The following is a 24,941-nucleotide window of genomic DNA, read 5'->3' on the forward strand; positions in this document are numbered from 1 at the left end:
AACAAGAGTCCATGTAAGTTTATCTGTAAAATAAATTCTCAGAAATGCAGTTGCTGTACAGTGGGGTCCATGCATTTTAAATTTGCTCAGATATTTCTAAATGGCCCTTCAAAAAGTTTTGCTGGATTTTAATCCCATTGGCAAGTTTTGAAAATTCCTTTTTCCAGTGTTGTTGTTTCAGGTTATGTGTTATCAAGCTTGTTAATCTTTGTAGGCCAGTAGAGGAAAACCAATGAGTCCTTGTTATTTAAACGTGCATTTTCTTTACTTTTGAGTGAGGTTAGTTATTTATGTGTTCATTGGATATTTGTGTTTCTCTGGGGACTTGTCCTGTCCTTTGCTTATTTTCCTATAGGCTTGTTTATGTTTTTCTTAATAATTTCAAGGTGATCTTTCTGTATAAACGAAATTAGCCCTTTTAGTCATAGTATTATTTTTTTTTCAGGTTTTTTTTTTTTGTCTCTGTTGTGTTTATAGTCATTTTTTATTCCCAAACAGAATGTTTAGATTCTTATGTGGTGAAATGTACTAGTTTTTTCCTTACTGCCTTCTGAATTGTGTGTTTTTAATGAGAAAAAGCATTGGAAAGTTGAGACATGTAGATAGATAGATAGATAGATAGATAGATGATAACTCTAGCCTGGCATGGAAAAAAAAATCTCAAGAAATGTTCACGGAAAATGTGGTTAAGCAGAAATTCAAATTTCAGTCAAATGTGTTGTGATCAACTATAAATAAACACAAATTTTCATATTATCTGCCAAAAATTAACATTTTTGACAGCTTTTGGAAGAATTTTCAATGCTATGCTTTTTTTCTTTTATGCTTTGTTATTTGGGTTTTAATTTCTCAAATGATCCCTCTTTTCAGATTTCAAATTATAACCTATTTCCTGCTCCACTGCTGGCGTCCAGTGATCCATGTCAGAAGTACTTCCAGGTCAGACACACTTTCACGTTTTTCAATGCAGAGAAGCAGTTGAATATTAAAATTTTAACAAATATCTATGATAGACAGTTGTTTTGATGTTAAACATGGTTTGCTAAAATGACGTTTGCTTTTTATTGTTCACTCACGTAGTGGAAAAGTGGATCTTTAAAATAAGATAGAAGAATCAATTGGACCTACCTGTATTCGTGTAATAATTGCATGACTCTAGTAATAGCATAATGTAAAAATATTTTAGTTGATTATAACAGGAAACTAAAACTATGTCAAATTTTGCCATCTAGCATTGTACTTGATAGCCTGTGAACAGTTACGTATGAACAATGAAGTGTCGGTGGTGAGTCTCCATAAACAGCATCTTGGCCATTGTTGGGTTTGTCTAGAATAGAGCTCCCCGATTCAGTATTCTCCTAGATCTATGCTAATTCAATTCAGTCCTTAAGAAAACCACCATAATTTTATTGTATATCCGTTTCTTTGTGTCATGACGGATGCTAGTCCACACACAGTGTGGTGTGGGATTTCATTCTTAGCCTCACGGTAGTATAATAAGGAAGAAGCAATTCCGATAACATTTTGTCTTTTTTTTGTGTGTGTGTTTGTTTATTTTTGAGAGAGAGAGAGAGAGAGACAGAGCACAAGCAGGGGAGAGCAGAGAGAGGGAGACACAAAATCTGAAGCAGGCTCCAGGTTCTGAGCTGTCAGCACAGAGCCCAATGCAGGGCTCAAACCCACAAACTGTGAGATCATGACCTGAGCCGAAGTCGGACGCTTAACCGACTGAGCCACCCAGATGCCTCTCGATAACAGTTTGAATTAAACATAGGATAGGATTGCAAGTGAAAGATGAATCTGACAGAATCCATATTTGTTAGGATACAAACCACTCTGTAAATTCTGAGTTTTTAAGTAAGTAGATTTAAATTATTGACAAATAGCTATTAAAGTCCCTCAGTTCTGTAGTTAAACTCCTTATGTACATCCGAGCTGTTTTCTCTCTTACATAACACTGCATGTTCTGTTTCAACAGAGAACTAAAATAAAACATAATAGAATAAACACTAAGCTCAGTAGAGGTGTATGAGTGACAGGTAGTATCCTTTTTATACAAAACAGTCAAAAACCTAAATTCACACAGGAAAATTAGGAACTCAGAGCTAATTTTTAGAGGCCGTCTAATCACACTGTGATAATTTAGGGGCAGGGAGTAGATTTTCTGGTAAATACATGTTTGAATAGGCATATTAATTTTGGAAAATCATGGCAAATACATGTGTCCTTTTAAAAAAATACAGTTTAAATTGTTGAGAATGATCCTTCTAGGACTTCTTCAATATTTAAAATCTTTTAATGCATTGCAACATAGGCTCAGTATGGAAACTGTAAGAACAAAGCTAGCAAGTATATAAAATGATGTGTTTTCTTCTAAATGGAAGTAAACTAATCAAATAACTTCTAGGAATTTCTAATTGTCACTTATATTTTATTATGCTAGTGTATTCATTCTTCCTAATGGTACTCAAATTGCTTTTATTCATCGGTAATTATATAAGAGATAATGACCCTGTTACCCAGCACGGTTTTTTAATGACAGCTACTACTATCATGCATTGGTATAGGATGCGACACATTTTACAAGGAAAGCAGTGTTCTTATTTCAGTGGAGTATAGATTCCAGTCATTTTTTTACTTGAAAATTCAGATGGCAGCTAATTTGGGAAGATCTGTACCAATAACTGGGACAAGGTAGCCTTCCATCCCATTTCCTGACTCCTGGGAGCTATGACTAGAGGGAATCTTTTTTTTTTTTTTTTTAATGTTTATTTATTTTGAGAGAGAGCGTGCACAAATAGGGGGAGGGGTACAGAGAGAGAGAAAGGGAGAGAGAATCCGAGCAGGTTTCACACTGCCAGCGCAGAGCCCAACACAGGCTCGATTCCACGAACCGTGAGATTGTGACCTGAGCCGAAGTCGGATGCTTAACGGACTGAGCCACCCAGGTGCCCCAACAAGGAACCTTTTAAAAAATAAATATACCCCAGAACATATGCCATTATCTGCCTGGAAGAATCCCTGTTGAACCTTCAAGATTCAACTCAGGAGTCCCTTCCCAGGAGGTCTCAGCTGGCAGCATAGTCAAGGAGTCTGCCATTGTATCATGCTCCCTGTTGGAATTGACTTGAGGCCCAGCTTTTCAGTTCCTGGGTCATTACTTTATCACTCACCTGCTTTTTCCCACCTAAACCAGTATTCCTAAGCGTGATCATTGACCACATTCATCGGAGTTGGTTATAAAAGTCTAGAGCTATATTTACAAAATACATTCATTAATCTTCCAAAGACGTTGAGGCTTTTCTAAACAATGAAAATGGCTTAGAAATTGAGAAGGAAAAATATCCTTGGGATAAGCATATACTGTCTCAGTGTGGCTGCTTTGAAGGTCATAATTCTTATTTGAATACACACATTCTGATTTGTGTTTCCAAAATGACTAATCTTCACATTTGCCAGTGGTGATATTGGAATGCCAGGTTTTCCCTCATCTGCAGTGCCTTTCTCACCTTGATCCACTGCCGGACTCCTACCTACTGTTTAAGACCCAGCTTAGCTGTGATTGTTTTGGGGAGTACCTTCCTTTAACCTCTTTCCTGTGCAAATACCTTTTTCTCATACGTCTCTCTGCCTACTTTAGCCATTGTGAGTCTGTTTAATAACTTTATCTTCTCATTGCCTATTCTGACTTTTAAAAAAAAATTTTTTTAATGTTTATTTTTGAGAGAGAGAGAGAGAGAGAGAGAGAGAGAGAGAGAGACAGAGCACAAGTTGGGGAGGGGCGGAGACAGAGGGAGACACAGAATCCGAAGCAGGCACCAGGCTCCGAGCTGTCAGCACAGAGCCCGACGTGGGTCTCAAACCCATGAGCCATGAGATCATGACCTGAGCTGAAGTCCGTTGCTCAACCGACTGAGCTACCCAGGCACCCCTGACTGAGTTTCTTGAAGAAAAGTATCTGGTACATCTCTCTTGAGTCTCCTCAGTTCCACTGGGGATTTTTAACGAAGTGAGTCCTCAGGCAATTAAGTTGAGTGGGCATGGGAAACTTTTAGGTGGGTAATACCTGGCTGTTGAAATCTTCCTTTTATCCTAGGAGCCCGGGGAAGCTGCCCTGTGAATCAGCTGTAGGAAGCTGCTCCTTTGGCTTTAGAAACTTCCAAGGTTCTAATCCTGTGATCTCCCTGCCTCCATGACCCAAGCTGCCTCCTCATATAACCTTTACCTCTTTTGTTCATAGAGAGGTTCTTATCATTTTTGTCACATTGGGAGTTTACTTTCATGAGTAATTTCAGGAAACCAGCTTTATTTTGCCTCTCCTTCCTAAAAGAAAAAAAAATCTGAGTTATTTCATTTCCTTACTACTTAGAAGTCTAGTTCAAAAGGCAACATTCCTCAGGGTAGAAGTATTGCTGTTAACTCCTCAGTGGAAATAAAATTGTGTAGCAGAAAGATGAGGAAGCTGTGAAGTTTCACTGAAGAGCAGGGCCAACATTGGGTTTCCTGGGGTCCATTTGTCAATTTCCAATTTTATAAGCGTGTCATGGGAGCAGAGGGAGAGCGGCAGGTTACGGAGAGGAGTTTCCTGTCATTACTGACAAAATTTTTCTTTGACAGATGCTTAGAGGTCTCAGAAAAGAGAAAGCAGAGTGGGTAGGCTTAAGTACAGATTCCAGTATGAGTTTGAATTAGGACGTCATCCAAGTTATGGGGTTACATCTCCGTGCTGGGATCTTTGTGACTCTGGGGTTCAGGAAAGCTTTGTTAATCGTGGAATTTGAGTAACGCTGGCTTACCTAATTTTTTTTAGGTCTCATAAAAAATACTCTGTTAATTAACTAAGGTGGTTTTTTTTTTGAATTCCTAAAAGGAGAAGGCCAGTTTAAAGTGGTTTAAGCACGCACACTCCAATCGATTGATTTTAATTCCCGAGAAGTCTAGAGGCATCATGTTTCAAGTATGTCTCGTTTTAGGGATTCCAACACTGTCGTTAGAGCTTCCCCCTTTCTCTCCATCTTACGGATCTGCTTGCTCATTTGTTAAGTTCATGCTAACTCAGTTTGCCTCTTCACGGTGACCCCTTGAAGTTCTAGACTTATATCTTCCAGTTCAAGAAAAAGAGCACCCCTCCTCTGATCATTCCGGCAACAGTCTTAGGATTAGCTTTGTGTGGGTCGCATGCTTTTCCTTGAGCCAGTCACCATAGCCATGGGGATTTGCTACTCTGACTGGCTGGGCCTGGGCCGTGCCCTCCACGAAGTATGGGGCAGCGTTATCTCTGCCTGAAACACGTGGGCTGAACCCGTAGGACCTAAGCTGCATGAAAGTAGGTGTTTTTATTTTGTCAGGTTTGCTCGCTGCTGTAACCTTAGTAGTTAGAACCGTATCTACTGCATGGTCATGCACACCAGAAGTTCTGTTTAATGAAGGAATTAGCATGTAGAAAGGTTGATTCCCCAAGAAAAATTGTGGGGCTGGTACCAGATAAGGAGACATCCATGCCAGTCTATAACAGATGTTTCTCCATGTGGATGCAGAGCGATGGCAGTAATAATATTAGCTCTTGTCACACTCTGAACTCAGCTTACACCTAGCTCTAGAATAGGAAATGATCCTCCTGAATTGACGTGGAGCTTCATAACAGCATGATGAATAGATGTAGAAGTGATGGCAAAGTCTTGGGGCCCCGTCCAACCACCAGAAATCCAGGAGAAGCAGAACCACTTCTGTACTGAAGAGTCTCAGGGTTACTGGCATTTGCTTATCCAGTCCTCATTCATTTTGCTTATGTCGTGCACTGTAATGTTCGTGGCCTTGAGAAGAGCAACTTGCACATAGCAGATGCTCCGTGGATATTTAGTTAACGAATGGGTGAATGGGTTAATGAATCAGACATTTATTGAGTACTCTTACATGCCAGTTTTGCGAAAGGTACTGGAGGTTTGGAAAATTTAAAAATGAAAGGGAGATGCAAAGCAAAACGACAGTGAGGTGCCACTTCATACCTACTTGGATGGCCATCTTAAGAAAGACACAAAAATGAGTGTTGGGGAGGTTGTGGAGAAATTGGAACCTTCATACACTGCTGATGGGAATGTAAACTGGTGCAGCTACTTTGGACAGCAGTCTACAAATCCTCAAAGGTCAAGTGTATTTCATTATATAACCAGCAATATAATATAAATATAATTGGCCGTTATGCTCCTGAATGTACACCCAGAAGAATTAAAAACATATGTTCACACAAAAGCTTGCACATGAATGTTTGTAGCAGCATTATTTGTAACAGCTAAAATGTAGAAACAACCCAAATGTTCGTTAACTGGTAAATAGATAAATGAAATGTGGTCTGTTGATACAATGGATTATGATTTGGCCATAAAAAGGAATAAAGCAGTGATACATACTACAACATGGATGAACCCGACACGCTAAGTGAGGAAAGCCAGTCACAAAAGACCACGTGTCATATGATTCTGTTTATGTGAACTGTCTAGAAGAGGCAAGGCTATAAGGACAGAAAGTAGATTAGTGGTTGGCTGGGGCGGGGCGGGGGGGTGAAGGAATAGAGGGTGACTGCTGAGTGGAGGGTTTCTTTTTGGGCTGATAACAGAATTCTGCCATTAGATTGTAGTGATGTATGTACAACTCTGTGAATTTGCTAAACACCCCTGAATTGTACATTAAAAGTGAGCTTTGTGACATGTAAATTATATCTCAATAAAACTATCCTAAAAAATGAACAAAACAGTCACCACCCTCAGGGAACTTACAGTTTAGAAGGAGAGATAGACATCTCAGTTGACATTTACAGTATAGAATAGAAGTACTGATACGAACAGCCTGTTACATCGCTAGCACAGAGGGAGGGCAGCCATCATTGTGCATAGGAATCAGAGAAAGGCTAAAGGAGCCGTGTTTTGAAGGATTTATAAAGGAGCTTTCAGGCGGGGGTCTAGGGTGGGGGTAGGAGAGAGGAGGACAAAGAACATTCCAGGGCAGAGGAAACAGACTCTGTGCAGAGGGGGAACTTGAGAAGGGGTTGGCATTGTCAGGAAGGTAGATTGTGGCTGTGGTGTAGAAAACAGGGGGAGGTGCAGTGGCAAGAGATGGGACTGGAAGGGAAGATTTGAGACCAGCATAGGAGAATTTGAGGTGGCTTGTGTAGAGTGAGCTGAATTTGAACAGTAGGGAGCCAGTAGATGTTTTTAAGCAGGAGGGCTATGTGATCAGTTTGTTCTTAGAATGATACAGGGCAAAATGTGTCAGAGTAGACTGCAGAGCCGTTATGCTTAGAGATTTAGAAGGAACTGATAAGTTATGATGAAGGCCTGAAAGCAGGTGTGGAGGAGGTGGGAAGGGGAAACCCGATTTCCTGGAGAAACACTCCAGGAAAATTGGCAGAATTCAGTAGGTAAGAAACTCATGGAGGGCTGTTTCAGTGTTTCCAGTCTGGAAAATGTGGAGTAGCAATGTCTTGAATCCTCACTTAGGGCCTAGCCCATGTGTTGGTGGATTTAACTCCGTCCACACACCACCCCCCCCCCCAAATTAAAGGGAATATTAGACAAATTAGTTTTTGATCTCGAATCTATAGTAAAATCAGGCAAAGATAAATGGAAGTGCCTTGAATGGCACTGACTTTTGAATCTCAATACAGTATTATTGAGAAAAATAAAGCAGGCTAAAATGTCCTACATGTAGAACAGATGGAGCAAAAGGTAGGTGTGAGAGAGTGGTCCTAGGATAGAAGAGGAACATAGTCATCTTTTCCCGTTTATATCCACAGAGCGCTAGTTTTTCTCCATAATTTTTTTTTTTTAAAGTTTATTTATTTTTGGGACAGAGAGAGACAGAGCATGAACGGGGGAGGGGCAGAGAGAGAGGGAGACACAGAATCGGAAACAGGCTCCAGGCTCTGAGCCATCAGCCCAGAGCCTGACGCGGGGCTCGAACTCACGGACCGCGAGATCGTGACCTGGCTGAAGTCGGACGCTTAACCGACTGCGCCACCCAGGCGCCCCTCTCCATAATTTTTAACATGTATATTACTATCGTGTTGCTGTTTCCCATCATACGTGATTCTCTTCTGTTCATTGTTACTACTGATGCAGGTGGTAAATATGAGGAAGAGAGGAAACAGAGGAAGGCCCGGAAATAGGTACCGGGGGTCACAGTGGTGACCAGAGCGCTGTGCCGTGTGCACGAGAGCCTCAGCTGGGCCTGAATGCTGTTCAGACCAAAGCACGTACAACTTTGAGCTAGTAGGATGACAGCTGATGAGAAATCATGTCTGGCAGAGAAGTATACCAGTCTGTTCTGGGTCACAAAACAGACTTTTGACTCTAAATAGCCTTTTCTTCTTTAGAGAGTTACAGCAGAATTGAGCACGAATTTTCTTGAGCCAAGACTGAGGAGCAAAATAAGTTGGTCTGGATAGAATATTGAAATATTTTATTTTAAGATTCATTCATTCATTTATTCATTCATTTATTTTGAGAGCGAGATAGGGAGTGAGCAGGGGAGGGTCAGAGAGAGGGAGACAGAATCCCAAGCAGGCTCTGCACTGTCAGCACAGAGCCCGACACGGGGCTTGATCTCACCAACTGTGAGATCATGACCTGAGCTGAAATCAAGAGTTGGACACTTAAGTGACAGAGCTGCCCAGGTGCCCCTAAAAGATTTTATTTTAAATCATGCTTAGCTGTTACATGGGATAAAAGCTTGAGTAAAGATAGGCTTCTAATGTAAACGTTTCTTGAGATGTTAACAAAACACTTGGTTGTTTTTTTGTTTTGTTTTGTTTTGTTTTTTTTTCATTTTATTCGATGATTCCATAAACTTCTAATAAGTACCTACTGTGTACTACACTGCTGTTCTGGTTGCTGGAAGTCTAAAGCAGGGTGGATGATGCTATATAGAGACAAGTTGATGAGGTTTGGGAGTGTAGGAGAAGGAGCCCTTGAATCTGCCTGGAGGAGCAAGAAGATGCTTCACAAATAGGTGATAGCTACCTTGAATCTTAAAGGTAAAGTAGAGTTTTTCCAGACAGGAGGGAAGGATGCCGAGAATGTGTGCAAGGACAAGGAACGTGGCGGGTGTGACCAGAGTGTTCCAAGTGCCTCTGAAATCATTAACTTGGATATATGTCATCTTTTTCTTCCAAGCCTCTCACTTCCTTGTTCCAGTGGTTCTAAGCCTTGGCCATACATTGGAGTCACCCAGAGAACATTTTATTATCCCCACTGTGCCCATTCCCAGACTGATTGAATCACGGCCTTTGAGGGTGTCTTTAGGGGTGGGCTTAGTCTTTTTTTAACAAAGTTTGTTTGTTTGTTTGTTTATTGTGTGAGAGAGAGGTGAGAGTTGCACACACACATGAGCACAAGACTGGGGGAGGGGCAGGGAGAGAGGGAGAAAGAATCCCGAGCAGGCTCTACGCGGTCAGTGCAGAGCCCCATGCAGAGCTCGATCCCATAAACTGTGAGATCATGACCTGAGAAGAACTCCAGAGTCAGGTGCTCAACCAACTGAGCCACCCAAGTGCCCCTAGCCTTCTGTATGTTTTAAAAGCTCCCCAAGGGTTGCGTGCGGCTGGGGTTGAGAACATTTCCTTGTTCCTGTGACTCCTGTTCCCTGACCTTTTGAAGATCTCTGATTCCTCCGCCTTTTCCTCCCAGCTCTCCACCCTCTTCCCAACTCTATTCCCTGCCCTCTCTGGGCCACACCCAGAGAGCATTCCTCATCTGCTCACTTCCCCACTCCTGTCACCTTGATCACATCCCCCACTGTGACTGTTTCTTTGTTTTTCCCTCCCATTCTCTAGGTTGCCTTTTCATTTTGTTGATGGTTTCCTTTGTTGTGCAGAAGATTTGGGGGTTGATATAGTCCCACTTGTTTATTTTTGTTTTTGTTGCTTCACTTTTGGTGTCAAATCCAAAAAACCATTGCCAAGACCCATGTCAAGGAGCTTACTGCCTGTTTTCTTCTAGGAGTTTTATGGTTTTAGGTTCAAGTCTTTAATCCAGTTTGAGTTAATGTTTGTGTATGGGATAAGGTCATGGTCCAGGTTCATTCTTTTGCATGTGGCCGTCCAGTTTTCCCAACACCATTGTATTGAAGAGACTGTCCTTTCCCAATTGCTTATTCTTGGCTCCTTTGTCATAAGTTAATTGACCATAGATGCATGGGTTTATTTCTGGGCTCTCTGGTCTGTTCCATTGATCTGCGTGTCTGTTCTTATGCCATCAAACCTCAAATTTCTTTTAGAAAGTCACCAACTCTGTGTTTCTCCCACGTGACTTTTCTGGACTCTGTTTCTCTCCTTATGTCCCCTACCCTGCTTCCCCTCAGGGGAAGACTTTACTTTCACAGAGAAAATTGAGGCTGTCAGTTTTGCTTTTCCTCGGTTTTATGTCACTGCAATAGTATATGGGCCTGTCCCCATCCTTACTCCCTTTCCTTCCTTCTCATGTGAAGAAGTATCTCTTGTCTTGGCCAAGGCTGACTCTCACATCCGCTGTGGTCCTTCCTCTTGTCACCTGGATTCTGTCTTTTTCGTCTGTTTCTCTTCTGTGTTTCCACTTTTCCCTTCTCGGCTGGCCTCTGTGTTTCTAGCTTATAAGCAATAAAACATCACTAAGAATCTAATCTTTAAAAAACAAAAGCTCCTTTCTGTAACCCCATGAACCAGAGCTGTTGCTTTGGTTCATCTGCTGGTGTAAAGTCACTGAGGTCTCTGTGGAGGACAAAGGATCAGATAAGAAGGGAGTCATTCTTCATAGACTGAGAAACGTGAAACCTTAGGAATTCTTGATGATGAATTTTATTCCCTTCCAGTCTGAGAAGCCTTTCTTTCTTCCTAGCAAGAGACACATGGAATAAATCACAGATGGTATGAACAATATTTGAGATAAATGCAACTGTCAGGTAGTTTCCTAGGAGTCCTGCAAGGGCACATGGTGACTGCAAACAGCTGAGTCTGTGTTTTAATTCAGTGGAATATATTCAGACTCCTTTGGGAGCTCTAACGCATCAGTAGCCAAGGGCTCAACGCTACCTTATTAGTAATAGTTTTATGTGTGTGTACATTCTCCAGCAACTGGGCCATTTCTCCAAAATTTCTGTTTAGTACAAACCCTAAGCCCAGGTCAAAAATATTCACAAAGATATTAGCAAACTACAACGGAGATTTGATTTTTCCAGGCATCCAGAACACAATTTCTAAACATGGTTGAGAAAAATTACCTTAGATGTATGGGTACATCATTGAACTAACCTTTCAAGTTAACTAAGCAAGCTGGAGCCCCAGAGGATTTTTCAGCAACTTTTTTTGTTGTTGTTGCCCAAGGGAACTGCAGAATAGAAATGCGGTGTAAATGTTTAGAAGGGCGTGATTTTTAAGGTTGCGAAAAATGAAGACCAGTCACCGGCAGAAAATGCTTTTATATGAATTCAAGAGGCAGATTCTAAGTAAAATTTGGACCCTCTGACCTCTCAGCTTTTCTATAAATTGGATTTCGTGTGTCTACAGTAAGGCTTTTATTTGTTCCTATTTAATGTATGAGTGAACAGTGAAAATAAAGAGGAAAATGAGTCAATTCTATAAGGAGGTATGCAATGGAAGCATTAATTCTTTCAATTTTTTATATAAAAATGTCTGCTCACTCTGTATGCTAAGCAGTTTAATCCTGCCAGGCAGCTAATGACTAGTTTTCTTTTTTTCTAGCTGACTCAGGTGTAGACACTTTGGCAGTGTTTATGGCCAGCAGCGGAACCACAGACATCACGAATCGGAACAGTCCAGCCACACCACCAAATACCCTTAATCTCCGTTCCTCCCACAATGAACTGTTGAATGCTGAAATAAAACACACGGAAACCAAGAACAGCACACCCCCCAAATGCAGGAAAAAATATGCACTAACTAACATCCAGGTGGCAATGGGCCTCTCCGACCCAGCTGCACAGCCTCTGCTGGGAAACGGCTCTGCCAACATCAAGCTGGTGAAAAATGGCGAGAACCAGCTCCGGAAGGCTGCAGAACAAGGGCAGCAGGACCCCAACAAAAATGTCAGCCCCACTGCAGTCATCAACATAACTTCTGAGAAGTTAGAGGGCAAAGAGCCCCACCCACGCGATTCCTCAGGCTGTGAAATTTTACCCTCCCAACCCAGGAGAACCAAGAGCTTCCTAAATTACTATGCAGACCTGGAAACCTCAACCAGAGAATTAGAGCAGAACTTAGGCAACGAGCACGGGGGTGTGGAAGAGAAGCCCCAGCCGGGCCAGGACCAGGCCTCCACCGTCATCGGGAATGGCGAAGCACTCCCACAGAAACCAAACAAAGCCCAGTTCAGCCCCGAAGACGGTCAAGTGGCCACCGTGTCATCCAGCCCAGAGACCAAGAAAGATCATCCCAAAACGGGGGCCAAAACCGACTGCGCCCTGCACCGGATCCAGAACCTGGCACCGAGCGATGAGGAGTCCAGCTGGACGACACTGTCCCAGGACAGCGCCTCACCCAGTTCCCCGGATGAAACAGGTACCGCCGGGAAGGGTACAGGCTGTGGTGACACTTTCTTTTGGTGTTTTCAGTTGTTGATGGAATTAATCTCTAGTCAGACCGAGAAAAGTCATTTGCGGGCAGAAAAGAATATCAGCCTCTTGGGGTAAAATTAGGCAGTTGGTGTGCAAAATATTGCTAGATTTCTCAATGGTTTCATTTCAGTTCTTACGTAAGTTGTTTGACCTGGTAAGCATTTTTGTAAGAGAAATGGGTCCTTGGTGTTAAGTATAGTAAAACATCATCTGTTTAGAAATCATACCGCCTGTGCTTAGATGAACTATTTCTATGTGCTGTCTAGAAATGCTGGGTTTTGTTAAGCAAAATAATAAAAGAAATGCAGTTGCAGGGGACAGCGTATAACCTGATTATAAAAACCAACTATTTGAAAGTTCTTGGAACTTATTTAAGCTCGAACTAATGAAAAGTTAGAAGTTTAAAAAATTTAAAAGCCTATTCATTGTAGACATTTCCCTTTGACCTTTACTGGGAAATATTTTATTAGCTTTGTTCATGTGATGTTTTAAAGTAAGAAGGTGGTGGTGTTTGTTGCTGTTGTTTTTAGATATTCAGAAGTTCAGGATTTGAGCTAGTCTAATTGAGACCAGTCTTTCTTGACTTTTGTCTATATCTGTAACATCTTAGGGTTTGTCAGAGAGTCACAGTTGGGACAGAAATGAACAGGGTTCTAAAAGCCAGCTACTTTCCATCATCTTCTCATAGCTTCCCCATTACACTGATTTTAAGATTAAAACATGTGGGGCATCTGGAGGCTCTCAGTTGATTAAGCATCTGACTTTGGCTTAGGCCGTGAACTCATGGTTCATGAGTTCAAGCCCCACATCAGGCTCTCTGCTGTCAGCACGGATCCTCTGTTCCCTCTCTCTCTCTGCCCCTGCCCTGCTCGCACACTCTCTCTCAAAAATAAATAAAACATTAAAAACAACAACAACACGTGGAGCACTTTGTTGGAGCTAAATTCAATATAAATAAGCACTCACAAAGGCTTATTTCTCTAACATAACCCTGCAGCCCGGCAACTATCCTAGTGGGTTCCAAGATTACCTTAACGTGCTGTAAATATAACAGATAGTGCCACCACGGAAGGAAATAACATTTTTGCAACCTATAAGGCACAGAAATTACAAGGACTGTAGATAAGGAAAAGAGAAGGAGACAGTGAAGACATTAACTTGTTTTAAAAAAAAGTGTTTTTGAAGTGCCCTTTAAAATTGCAGTGCTTTAAATGATGGATTTCATGAGCCTGCTGTAGCTGGATATGGCAGTAGGGAGGTTGAGATGAGTCCATTTCGTCTCCTGAATGTCTGGACCTGCACATTACTGGAAGCATAATTATGTCTGGTAATGTTACTGAGTTCACAGCTATTACTTTTTACCCATTGAGAGGATTCATATCCTATCGCCGATAGACACTGTCACCTGCTAGTGTTTGAATCTACATAAAGGACTCCTTGAGTATCTCCTATCCAAACTCCACTTCCTGTTTTCAGTGGCGCCAATAAGGCCTCATGGACTTCCTCCCGCCTCGGCGGCCTTTCTGCTGCTCTTCCAGGCACGGCACTTTCTGTTGTAGGCAAATGTTAAGTGTTAATGGTATTAAATGAACAGTAAAGTCTCCACGGTTCCTCACTCTAGACCCTTTCTCCAGCGATGGCCACCATCTTTTTAAGTATTTCCTTTCAGAAAGCACTTTAGGCATATACCCACATTTATAATAAATTTTAAAATTTACCCATATTTTATGATAATGATATTTTTAAAGATCTTTAAAAGATATATCCTAACATACAATAGTATGCTATGATGTAATATAAACTAATATAAATCATATTGTGTATGGGATTTTCTCCAAAATAATTGAGGTAGGGATAAAAAGAAGAAACAGAATTGACCATAAGCTGATAAATGTTAAAGATTGGTACATAAGGGTTTATTATCCTGTTCTCTCTAATTTTGTGTCTTTAAAATTCTCATAATAAAAAGTTAAAACCAGAAAAAAATTACTTACATTAGGCAGTTTTATGAATGGTTTGCTTTTTCCTCTTAGGTATATATTTTGTAGAGTCATGTATGTGAGGACATACCATTTTTCTACCTCAGATTTTTAAAGTGTTGGGCGTGCTATTCCACCATATTCAAGCTCCAGTGGTTTATTTTTTTTTTTTTTAATTTTTTTTTCAACGTTTTTTATTTATTTTTGGGACAGAGAGAGACAGAGCATGAACGGGGGAGGGGCAGAGAGAGAGGGAGACACATAATCGGAAACAGGCTCCAGGCTCCGAGCCATCAGCCCAGAGCCTGACGCGGGGCTCGAACTCACGGACCGCGAGATCGTGACCTGGCTGAAGTCGGACGCTTAACCGACTGCGCCACCCAGGCGCCCCTTCCAGTGGTTTATTTAATGATTCCCTCACTGCTGAGTATTTGGATTATTTCTGTCCACAGAAATAATTTCTGTCCACTCTGTTGAGTGCTGGTGTCAGCGAGGGCCTGTGGAGCTCACGAAATTCAAGCTGAACACGCGCACTCTGTTCCATCTGCGCTGACTCTCTCCAGGAAACCTTTCTGGGGTCCCCTCTGCTCACCGCTCATCTGCTCAGGTCCTGGCATTACTTTCTGTTGTGTTTCTGTGTAGAGCCCATTGCAGTGCTTGGCACATAGTGTAAACTTGGTTAGAGCTTTCTGACACAGTGAGGGGATACATTCATTTTTCTCTCTTAAAGTCAGTTTTGAAGGCCTTCAAAAAATTTTTTTTTCGAGAGCGAATGAGCGTGCGCACGTGTGCACATGTGAGCAAGAGAGGGGCAGAGGGAGAGGGAGAGAATCTTAAAAACAGGCTTCGTGCCCAGCCTGGAGCCCGTCTTGAGGCTCGATTCCACAACCCTGGGATCATGACCTGAGCCGAAATCAAGAGTTGGTTGCTCAACCACTGAGCCACCAGGCTTCCCAAGACCTTCAAATGTTAAAGGAAGATTGATAATATGGTGATGCCCCTAATGAGCGGCTAAGGATAGACATTTTGAATCAAATATGCTCAAAAGAATGTGTTGCGACTCTAAAGCAGCGAGATTGAGTTTTTTAAAAACATGCTGGAACCAAAAGCGTGCCATGGTTCAACATATGGTCACTTTGGGGTCTCTGCACAGAGTTCAGCATGGTGCATTGTCTCCAAGCATTAGTATCAATAGTTTGCGGGAATACTTTTGGAATTTCCTCATAGCCAGTTGTGAACTTCTACTGAAAAGAAACCTCTTTACTTCATGATCTGAGTTTCAGGTAGTGAGCACTGCATAAATTAGTGAGTAAAATAAAATAAGCGATTTTTCAGAATTTGTATTTCTTATGATTCCATCTGTCCAGTGAAACATAGTGTTTACCGTGATCACAATCAGTTTTAAATTAAACATTGTCTGTTTCACTGACAATGGTAAATTCAGTGTTCCTTATATATGTCTCGTATAATATATACATGTTTTTGTATGTAACAAACACAAATACTATTCAAAGGAAAGAAGAAATAAGAGCAAATATTTTGTAAGATACTAGTTGCCAAGTATATGTATCTGCTCATCTGCTGTGTGTTAAGTAAATACTCATCACAGTGGTGTGTGTTTTGTGACTAAATCATGACACAAGTATCTTTGGATTGTAGACTGTGCTTTGGGGAGCCTAGAAAAAGAGAACAGACTCATTTCTGCCTCTTAGGGGCATCCTTTTCCAAGTTAGACTCCTATTTATAAAGTAAAGTGCACTGCCTAACCCAGAAATTGACTACTTTCTGTTTCTCTTTCTTTCTGAATTGCTCCCTCCGGCATTTTAGTAACTTTTTTTTTTTTTTTTTTACGTGATCAATCATGTATACAATATGTTGCTCCTTTATTCCTCCTGTGGAGTCTGTCCTCTGAGAAAACAAGAGCCTATTAGGAAAAAGAAAAGCATCTGCGATATTACTGAGTTTCATAGGAGTTTACAAAAGTTCAAAAGCATGCCTTGACTCCCATTCTAAAAGAAAGGGTTGCATCATTTTGATACTTGAAGGTGAGAATTTGTAACCATTAGCATTTTGCCAGAAATACATTTTCGTCCATGGTCCCAGGTAAGTAGGATGACTCAGATAAATACAGGCTGGTCATATTGTGTGTAGTTACCTGGTGTTTTATGTTTGTTTCATGAACAGTTTTGAAATATATGACATTTTGATCCAGTTTGGTACAGGTTTCAGTAACTTGATACCAACATTTAACTTAGGTCTAATTCGGGCTTAATAAAATTGAAGATACAGAGTATGAAACTAGGTGGATCTTGTGGAATAGCCATGCCAAAAGATGGTTTGTTACTAATGTGTGCAAAGGCAGGATATACACGGAGAAAACAAACTCTAGATGGTGGGACCTTGGGCCTAATGCTTCATTAACTCCTCACTGAAAATTTCATCCCAGCTTGGTTACAGACAGGCAGTTCACATAGACTTTCATGTGTAAAGTGGGGGTGATAGCAGGGTCAGGCTTACACCAACCATGAGCATTAAGTAATAGCATTTTCAAATGATTCTTAGAACAATATCTGGCATACTGCAAGAGTTTAATAAATATTAGTGTTTATTATTATTAGCGATTACCATTACCACTTTAGCAATGGAATATAAAAATTTGCTTCTTCCTTAATTATGAATTACCTATGTTTTGGACTCTGATTTTGCTTAGAACTTTCTGCACCCTAAGGGCGGGGATTGGTTTGTCTTCATCTTTGCATTTGTATTGTCAGTGCCCGAAATACAGCAGGTGAACTTAGTAAATCAGTAATGATTAACTGAATAAAGCCGGACACCATCCTCATATCCCGAAATGGCCCTGATTTATTCAGTAAATCATTTGGTGTTACAGCTTAATCTATGTCTGATTTTGATGTTAGGTACATATTTTATAACTTAATTGATGATGTTGCCTCGTAATAGGTGAGGCTGAAAAACCAGTTATTAGGAAAGGCACAGGGAAATCCTCTGGGCCTACCATGTGCCCATAGAACCTTGTTCGTGGCACTTTTTCATACTCAGGTGGCCATGACGGGACTTGAATCAACGTCTTCAGACACAGCATCCAGTGTTTTTCCACTGTACCAACCACAGTCTTGAGACGTAGGTATGTGACCTCCAGAGCCTGAATATATGAGATTTAATCTTCTTAAACTGGATATGTGTGGAGTAGTCATCTTGAGAATCTGGGAAATGGAAAATTGTATTTTAGAGGGTCTTTCCATTCTTACAAACAACAGAGATTTAGTTCAAATGTTGTCTCCTGTGTGAAACCTTTCAAGTCCCTCTGAGTTATTGAAAGCCCTTTCTCCATACACCGGAGACATGTTTTCAGATTTCTTTTATCATGTTCCCCTGAAGAGTTTGTAACCTTACTTGAAACTTTCCGTTTAGACATAGAGTCCTGTGAAAGCAGGAGCCAGCTCCTCATGACGTGTGGATGTGAACCTCTTCAAAGAGAACGTAACACATAGTAAAAGGCTGCACGAATGTTATCTGTTTGCTGCGTGGATAGCTGGAGCTGGATGATAAACATGTATGCTCTCTGAGGTTTGTTTTATCAATGAGCACATCTACAGAAACAGAAAAAGTAAGCACAGCTTGTAAACCATCATTGTGAAGAGTACCCGGATAGGCTGATTCTTATTTATATTCTAAGCTCCTGGGAGGGATGGAGTATTGGGGCCAGTCACTCAGTCTACCACAAACATTGCTCATATCTGAGTCCATGTGTCTGCGAGTCAGAAACCTGGCTGAAGTCGGACGCCCAACCGACTGCGCCACCCAGGCGCCCCATACCGACCATTTTTTAAAAATATTTATTTATTTTTGAGAGGCCGGGGAGGGGTGCGGTAGGAGGGGGGGTGGATAGAGGATCTAAAGCAGGCTCCACACTGACAGCAGAGAGCCCGATGAGGCTCAAACTCGAGAACAGTGAGATCGTGACCTGAGCTGAAGTCAGATGCTCAACCGACTCAGCCACCCAGGTGCCCCACAGTTTTTAGCAACCTCTTCTGTGTTCTGATAGGTGCCTGAGACCTCGAAATAAGTTAGAACCAGTCCGTGAGTGCAAATAGCTCCCATATAGTTTCTCATCCCCATGGTCGCAGCCCTCACCATATGAAGAGTGCCTTTTACATGTGTCTGTGTGTTCTTTGTTTCATCTTGTATATGTCAGTACCTCAGCAAGCGTAAAGAGATACAGCCTATCCCAGATCAGGCCCTGCCCAGATCCTAGGCAGCCTAAATTTATAAGCAAAAAAGAAAAGATGTTTAGATGTTTTATTAGTTTCTTAGGGCTGGTGTAACAAATTAACAAATTGCCACATACTTGGTGGCTTAAAACAACAGAAATTTATTCTCATGGTTTTAAAAGTCCAGAATCAAAGTGTCAGCAGGTCAGGCTGCTTTTGAGGGCTCCTTCTGAAGGTCCCTTCTTGCCTCTCCCAAGCTTCCCACGGTTCCTGGCAGAGCTTGGAATTCTTTGGCTTATAGCTGTGGTACTGCAGTCTGTGCCTACGTCTTCCCATGGCCTTCTTCTTAGGACACCAGTCATTGGGTTTAGGGCCCTCCCTAATCCAGTATGATCTTACCTTAGACTGATTATATCTGCAAAGGTTATTTTCAAATAAGGTCACATGCTGAGGTTCTGAGAGGGTATGGATTGCGGGGGAGGGGGAAGGGGGAACTACTCAACACCAGTACAGATATCTTCACAGGTAATTTTTTAATACATGCAGCACAGAGGAGATGTGAGGATATTTGCAGGAATTATCATGTTCAGATTTTGCAAGAAGGAGATCTTACATTTGCAGGTATTGTGAGAACTGATAAGTGATCAAACTGTGCTGCCAGGGGGACCTCAAGATGGTTTGGGGTTCCTTCGTCCAAATTCTTTACTGTAGAGATAAGGAAACCTATGTGTGGAACTGACCCTGGGGAATCTGAAATCATAAAACCAACTGAGACAGGGAATAAGTGTGGAAAGGACAGGAAAACACGACAAAGACATAGTTCAGCTTCAAATTTAGCAATGTGGCTGAGCTCTGAGGGTAGGACAGTTCAGGGAATGTGGCATATGGAGATGGAATTATTCCTTTGGATCAAAGCCTAAGAACAGACAGGGATATTGGTAATAGCCATGTTTTTCTTACCTGCATTTGAGAGACATTGCTCCCCAAACACACAGGATCTTCGTGGGAGCTATGCAGAATATAATAGAAAAAGATACGACTTTAAGACAATGCAAAGGTAATAGGATGCCATGAAATCTTCAGAAGTCACAGATGGGCAGTGCTGGAGAATGTACAGACAACCCTCAGACAGGTTTTGTCCTGTAAACAATGTTTTAGAAAACTTTGAATTAGAAGCCAGTGCCTAGAAATTGGGAGCTTTCATTACTTAAAAACATGGGTTTCTCATTTTTCTTATAAATGCAGGAATCTCACAACACTGGGCTCAAATGCCCAAGAGGCAACAGTCAGTGGCAGCCGTTGAGATGGGTCCTGTCCTTCCTAGCTTGAGGCACTGGACTTGGGGACCCCGGCTGTATGTGTCAGTGGACTCAGCTGCCACATACACATGAAACTATTAAGGTAGAATTAACTAGCGGAATGTTGGTCTTGCCAGGTAGGGCTGCATGCTGGTGCCATAGAAGCAACGTCCTGGGATCATAGTCATTCTGGTGTCAGTACCATGCCTTCTGCTAGAATTACAAAGTGTGACATGAACTGTTAAGCAAAACATGCTTGAAATTTCCAAAGACGTCTTTAGATGACTTCTCAGTGTTCTCCATCTGTTAATCTGGTTAGAGGAGGGGAAACATTAGCTTTTCAAAAGCTAGGATGTGGGTGGTTCATAAATTTTGTGCCTCACGTCTGACCCAGTTAATGTACGCAGTTTGCTCTCGTAAATGTGAAGGTAGTTAATGATTACCCTTATAATTTATATACTGTATTTCCCTATTATTAAAACCCTTAGATGCAAAACAGTGAAATAAGATCTTCATATTCAAACACTTCACTGGAAAAGTCAAGTCATTTGACTGTTAGAAAATCGTATGTGGTCAGCAGTCCACACGGAATGGTCAGAAAGCAAGAGAACGGGGTGACCCCCCACTCCGAAGCATTTCTCTTGGTACCTAAGAGGGGAGGTGATACTTGTTGTTTGAGCTTTCATGTTTTCTTTTTGTTTAACTTTCCAGAGATTTTTCTCTTGAATATGATTGAATTTAATCGTGGAAAGCATTCTTGCTTAGTATCGTTAGGGACATTGTTAGTTGATTGTTCTCCCTCAGTGTTATTTGAAGAAGTCTTCACATTGAACTGAATTGGTACATCTGAAATATGATAAGGGTGGATCTCCATCCTGTAAATGGCTTGTTTGTTGCCAGGACACTTTTTCTCATACAAATGATAGTGTATGGTGAAGGTTATATAAGGTCTACAAGATGGCTGGCTCATGAAAGCATATTTAATCCCTAATAGGCATGTAGAGTAGTATTAATAGAACCACAGAACCTTTTCTTGGAATGTTCTAAAGAAAATGTGGTCATAGCTCCACGTGGAGTTGTCAGAAAGTGAGAGAGTGGAGATGACCCCAACTCCAAATCGTTGGGTAGGGACTGATGGGAGGTATAGCAAGGGAAGTTCAGGGGCTGGACATGGGAAGAGACCTGATGATGGAAGTCTCCGGGAGCGCTTCTCAGACATGGACAGACTCTCCAGTTCTTACTTTGCTCTTCTGTATTTGTTCCAAGTGTGTGTCCTTTGGGGAGACCTCTGACCAACATTTCCTTTGATCCCTTGCTCACCGTGGACAAGGGAGACATTCCATGACCTCCTGCCCTTCATTTCTTTACCCAGAACAAGCATCAGCTTCTTTCAGGATTTCCAGGTGGCTGTCACCTTTTTAGTTCATGTCTTATCCCTCTGTCCCCTGATGACTTTTCTTCTGTGTGTTAACAGAGCAACAGCCCTGAGTCAGAGAAGGGACTCCATATATAATATATCAGAGAGAAGCATTTTCACCTCAGGTCTATTATATCTTCAACGGAGTTAAGGATTATTGGATTTGTAAAATCTAGGTGGTTGATTTTTAGGATACCCTTAGTCAGGTTGATAGGTTAACTCCACTTAACATACTTTCAGTCCAGTGAATGCCTACTGAGTTCCTACACATGCAAGGAACTGAGCTATTGCTCTGGGTGAATCCCAGATTGAGACATAATCTTTCCCTCAGAGAACTCATAGCCTGCTTCCTCAAGATTCTTTTAAATCTCTTCATCCATATCCTGGCATTCATCACTTCCTGGGTGTTAGAGGAATATATCCTAGCTCATCCCACTTAATCACTTACTTAACCTCTGAGCCGCAGCTTTCTTATCCCTAAAGTGGGAATAATAATAGTAGAACCTATCTCATTAGATTGTTACATAAAGCCCTTGGCACAAGCCAGGCCCACAGAAAGCGTGTTTTGAAATGTTAGCTATCATCATCATTATTATCTTATCTTTGCTGTGAGGTGGGAAGCTTCTTCAGGATATAGTCTGTTTTACTTTTGTTGTTCTGTTAATTCCCAGAGTTCGTACAACAGGTGTGCGTGTTTCAGTGAATGTTATAAAAAGTAAATTGTATTTTTTAAAATTTTTATTTAAATCCTGGTTAGTTAACATATAGTATAATATTAATTCCAAGTATATAATACAATGATTCAACACTTCCATCCAGCACCTGGTGCTCATCACAACAAGTGCACTCCTTACTAGCAGTATAACAAATTTAAGGTAATGAATTACTTCCAGGAAATTCACAATAATTAGGGCGATGCATAAATCCTCTGCTTTGCTTTGCTTTTGTTTTTTGATTTTTGTTTTTTTAAATCCTCGGCTTTTCAAATGTGAGTATGTAGGAAGATCTCCTGGGGATCTTGTTGAAATGCAGATTCTAATTCAGTAGGTCTGGGCTGGCGCCTGAGATTCTGCATGTTTTAAAGAAAATTTTTAATTGTGGATATTCTACATTTGTAACGACCTCTTTCAAGTGATATTGCTAGTGCTTGACCACAGTTTGAGAGGTAAGACTGGACTGCAGGCTGCAGAAGGAAGGGGATACCAGGTAGAGTTTTGCCAAGTATGGAGAACAGATAAGGGTTGTGAAGTTCCAGATAAGGCGTTTCTGCATGGAGAGAAAAGAACAGAATTGAAAGATAAATGGGGTTCAGGGAGGAAAAGAAGTGGTGGACACAGTAAAAAAAAAAAAAAAAAAAGAACCTGGAAGAAAACAGAAGAGATTACTCTAAGGCAGTGTCCTCAAACTTTTTTGGTCTCAAAGACCCCTTTACATTTCGAGAAATTGAGAGCCCCAAAGATCTTTTTTTTCATGTAGATTATATCTCTCAATACTTATGGTATTAAAGATTTTAATGGAGATTATGTTTTAAAAGTTATTCACTTAAAAAAGAATAGCAAAGTCATTATTTAACAAAATAGAATACGTTTTGTGAAACCAACCAGTTTTTTCAAAGCCAACAGCAATTTAGTGAGAAGAGTGATATTGTTTTATTTATTTGAAAATCTCCTGTATGGCTTAATTGAAGGCAGCTGGATTCTCTTATCTGCTTCTACCTTCCCTGTGTCTCCATAAATTGTTTTGGCTGAAGTAGATGAAAAAAATCCTGCCAGTCTCATACACATATGTAGCTGGAAAAGAGAGGAATATTTTAATAGCTTTTTCAGGCAATCGCAGGTATTCTTTTTTGATGTTACACCAAAACTCGATAATCGGTAGTTTCTTAAAGGTTGGTTACACTGGAATCTGAAACCACAATAGTAAAGTTTTTTGTATTGTTACATTAAAATCTGTTGGTATGTCATGCATTTTGAATGGATATTTTACCCATACATAATTTTGTAACATCACGGATTAGTGATTTGGAAAATATTGGTTCAATGAGTTGTGTAGATCTTGCAAATGTTGACACATTTCATTATACGGTAGGAAAACATTACGTTCGTTAATCTCACTCCCTATCTCATCGGAGAAGTCAGTAATTATTGGGAAGCTGTCAAGCTTTCAGTGGCAGATACAAGTTTTCCAAAATTCTAATTTTTGCTTGAAAGCTCACATTTTATCATTGGCACAAAACTGTCAGTTGTTTTCCTTGAAGTGACAGGCTCACCTCATTCATTTCTGAGAAAATGTCTGCCTGATACCCAAATTTGAATAACCACGGTTTGTCTGTCAGTCGTTCTTTTTTTTTTTTTTTTAATTTTTTTTTCAACGTTTTTTTTTATTTATTTTTGGGACAGAGAGAGACAGAGCATGAACGGGGGAGGGGCAGAGAGAGAGGGAGACACAGAATCAGAAACAGGCTCCAGGCTCCTAGCCATCAGCCCAGAGCCTGACACGGGGCTCGAACTCCCGGACCGCGAGATCGTGACCTGGCTGAAGTCGGACGCCCAACCGACTGCGCCACCCAGGTGCCCCTGTCAGTCGTTCTTTTGAGAAGAAAGTATATTCCATGTGCTTTTTCCTTCAAACAGCGGTCATGCCTCCATCTACAGAAGAAGTGCCTTATGCACACTTACATTGAAAAGATATACTCAAGGATTGAGGCTTAATGAAATTAATAATTTTTACTGCTTCAACAAGGAATTCTTAGGTGAAATTAGCATCATTTTCAGTGGGAGTGTATAGTATAGTCACAGTAATTACTAGTACAATTTGTGCCAAACAGTACCATTTTCTTGCTTCATGCTGAAAAGACAGCAATCTTAGCCATTATTTTTTGTGCCCTATCAGTTAAATGTCAACACAGTGGAAAAGGCTATAAATAACATCTTAGAATTATGAAACTGACTTCTTTCTTTTTCTTTCTTTCTTTCTTCTTTCTTTCTTTCTTTCTTTATTTCTTTATTTCTATCTTTACTTATCTCTTTTTTTGTGTTTATTTACTTTTGAGAGACAGAGACAGGGCGTGAGAGGGCAGAGAGAGAGGTAGACACAGAATCCGAAGCAGGCTCCAGGCTCTGAGCTGTCAGCACAGAGCCCGACTCGGGGCTTGAACTCACGAGCTGTGAGATCATGACCTGAGCTGAAGTTTGCCACCCAGGCACCCTGCACGTGGAATTTTTTATTTTTATTTATTTATTTATTTATTTATTTATTTATTTATTTATTTAAATTTTTCAATGTTTATTTCTGAGACAGAGAGAGACAGAGCATGAGTGGGGGAGGGGCAGAAAGAGAGGGAGACACAGAATCCGAAGCAGGCTCCAGGCTCTGAGCTGTCAGCACAGAGCCCAACGCGGGGCTCAAACCCACA

The 24,941-nt window shown here is 41.0% G+C and overlaps 1 protein-coding gene across 1 annotated transcript in view; it reads left to right on the forward strand.

Moving 5' to 3' along the window:
* APBB2 (amyloid beta precursor protein binding family B member 2) overlaps positions 1–24,941 on the forward strand; it is a 381,693-nt gene that overhangs the window by 180,684 nt on the left and 176,068 nt on the right. The window contains 2 exon segments of the mRNA XM_032593000.1: positions 871–939; positions 11,729–12,544. Of these exon segments, the coding sequence (XP_032448891.1) occupies positions 921–939; positions 11,729–12,544 (835 nt within the window). The 5' untranslated portion in view covers positions 871–920.

The sequence above is a fragment of the Lynx canadensis genome, chromosome B1 (assembly GCF_007474595.2).
Source record: "Lynx canadensis isolate LIC74 chromosome B1, mLynCan4.pri.v2, whole genome shotgun sequence".
NCBI lineage: Eukaryota > Metazoa > Chordata > Mammalia > Carnivora > Felidae > Lynx > Lynx canadensis.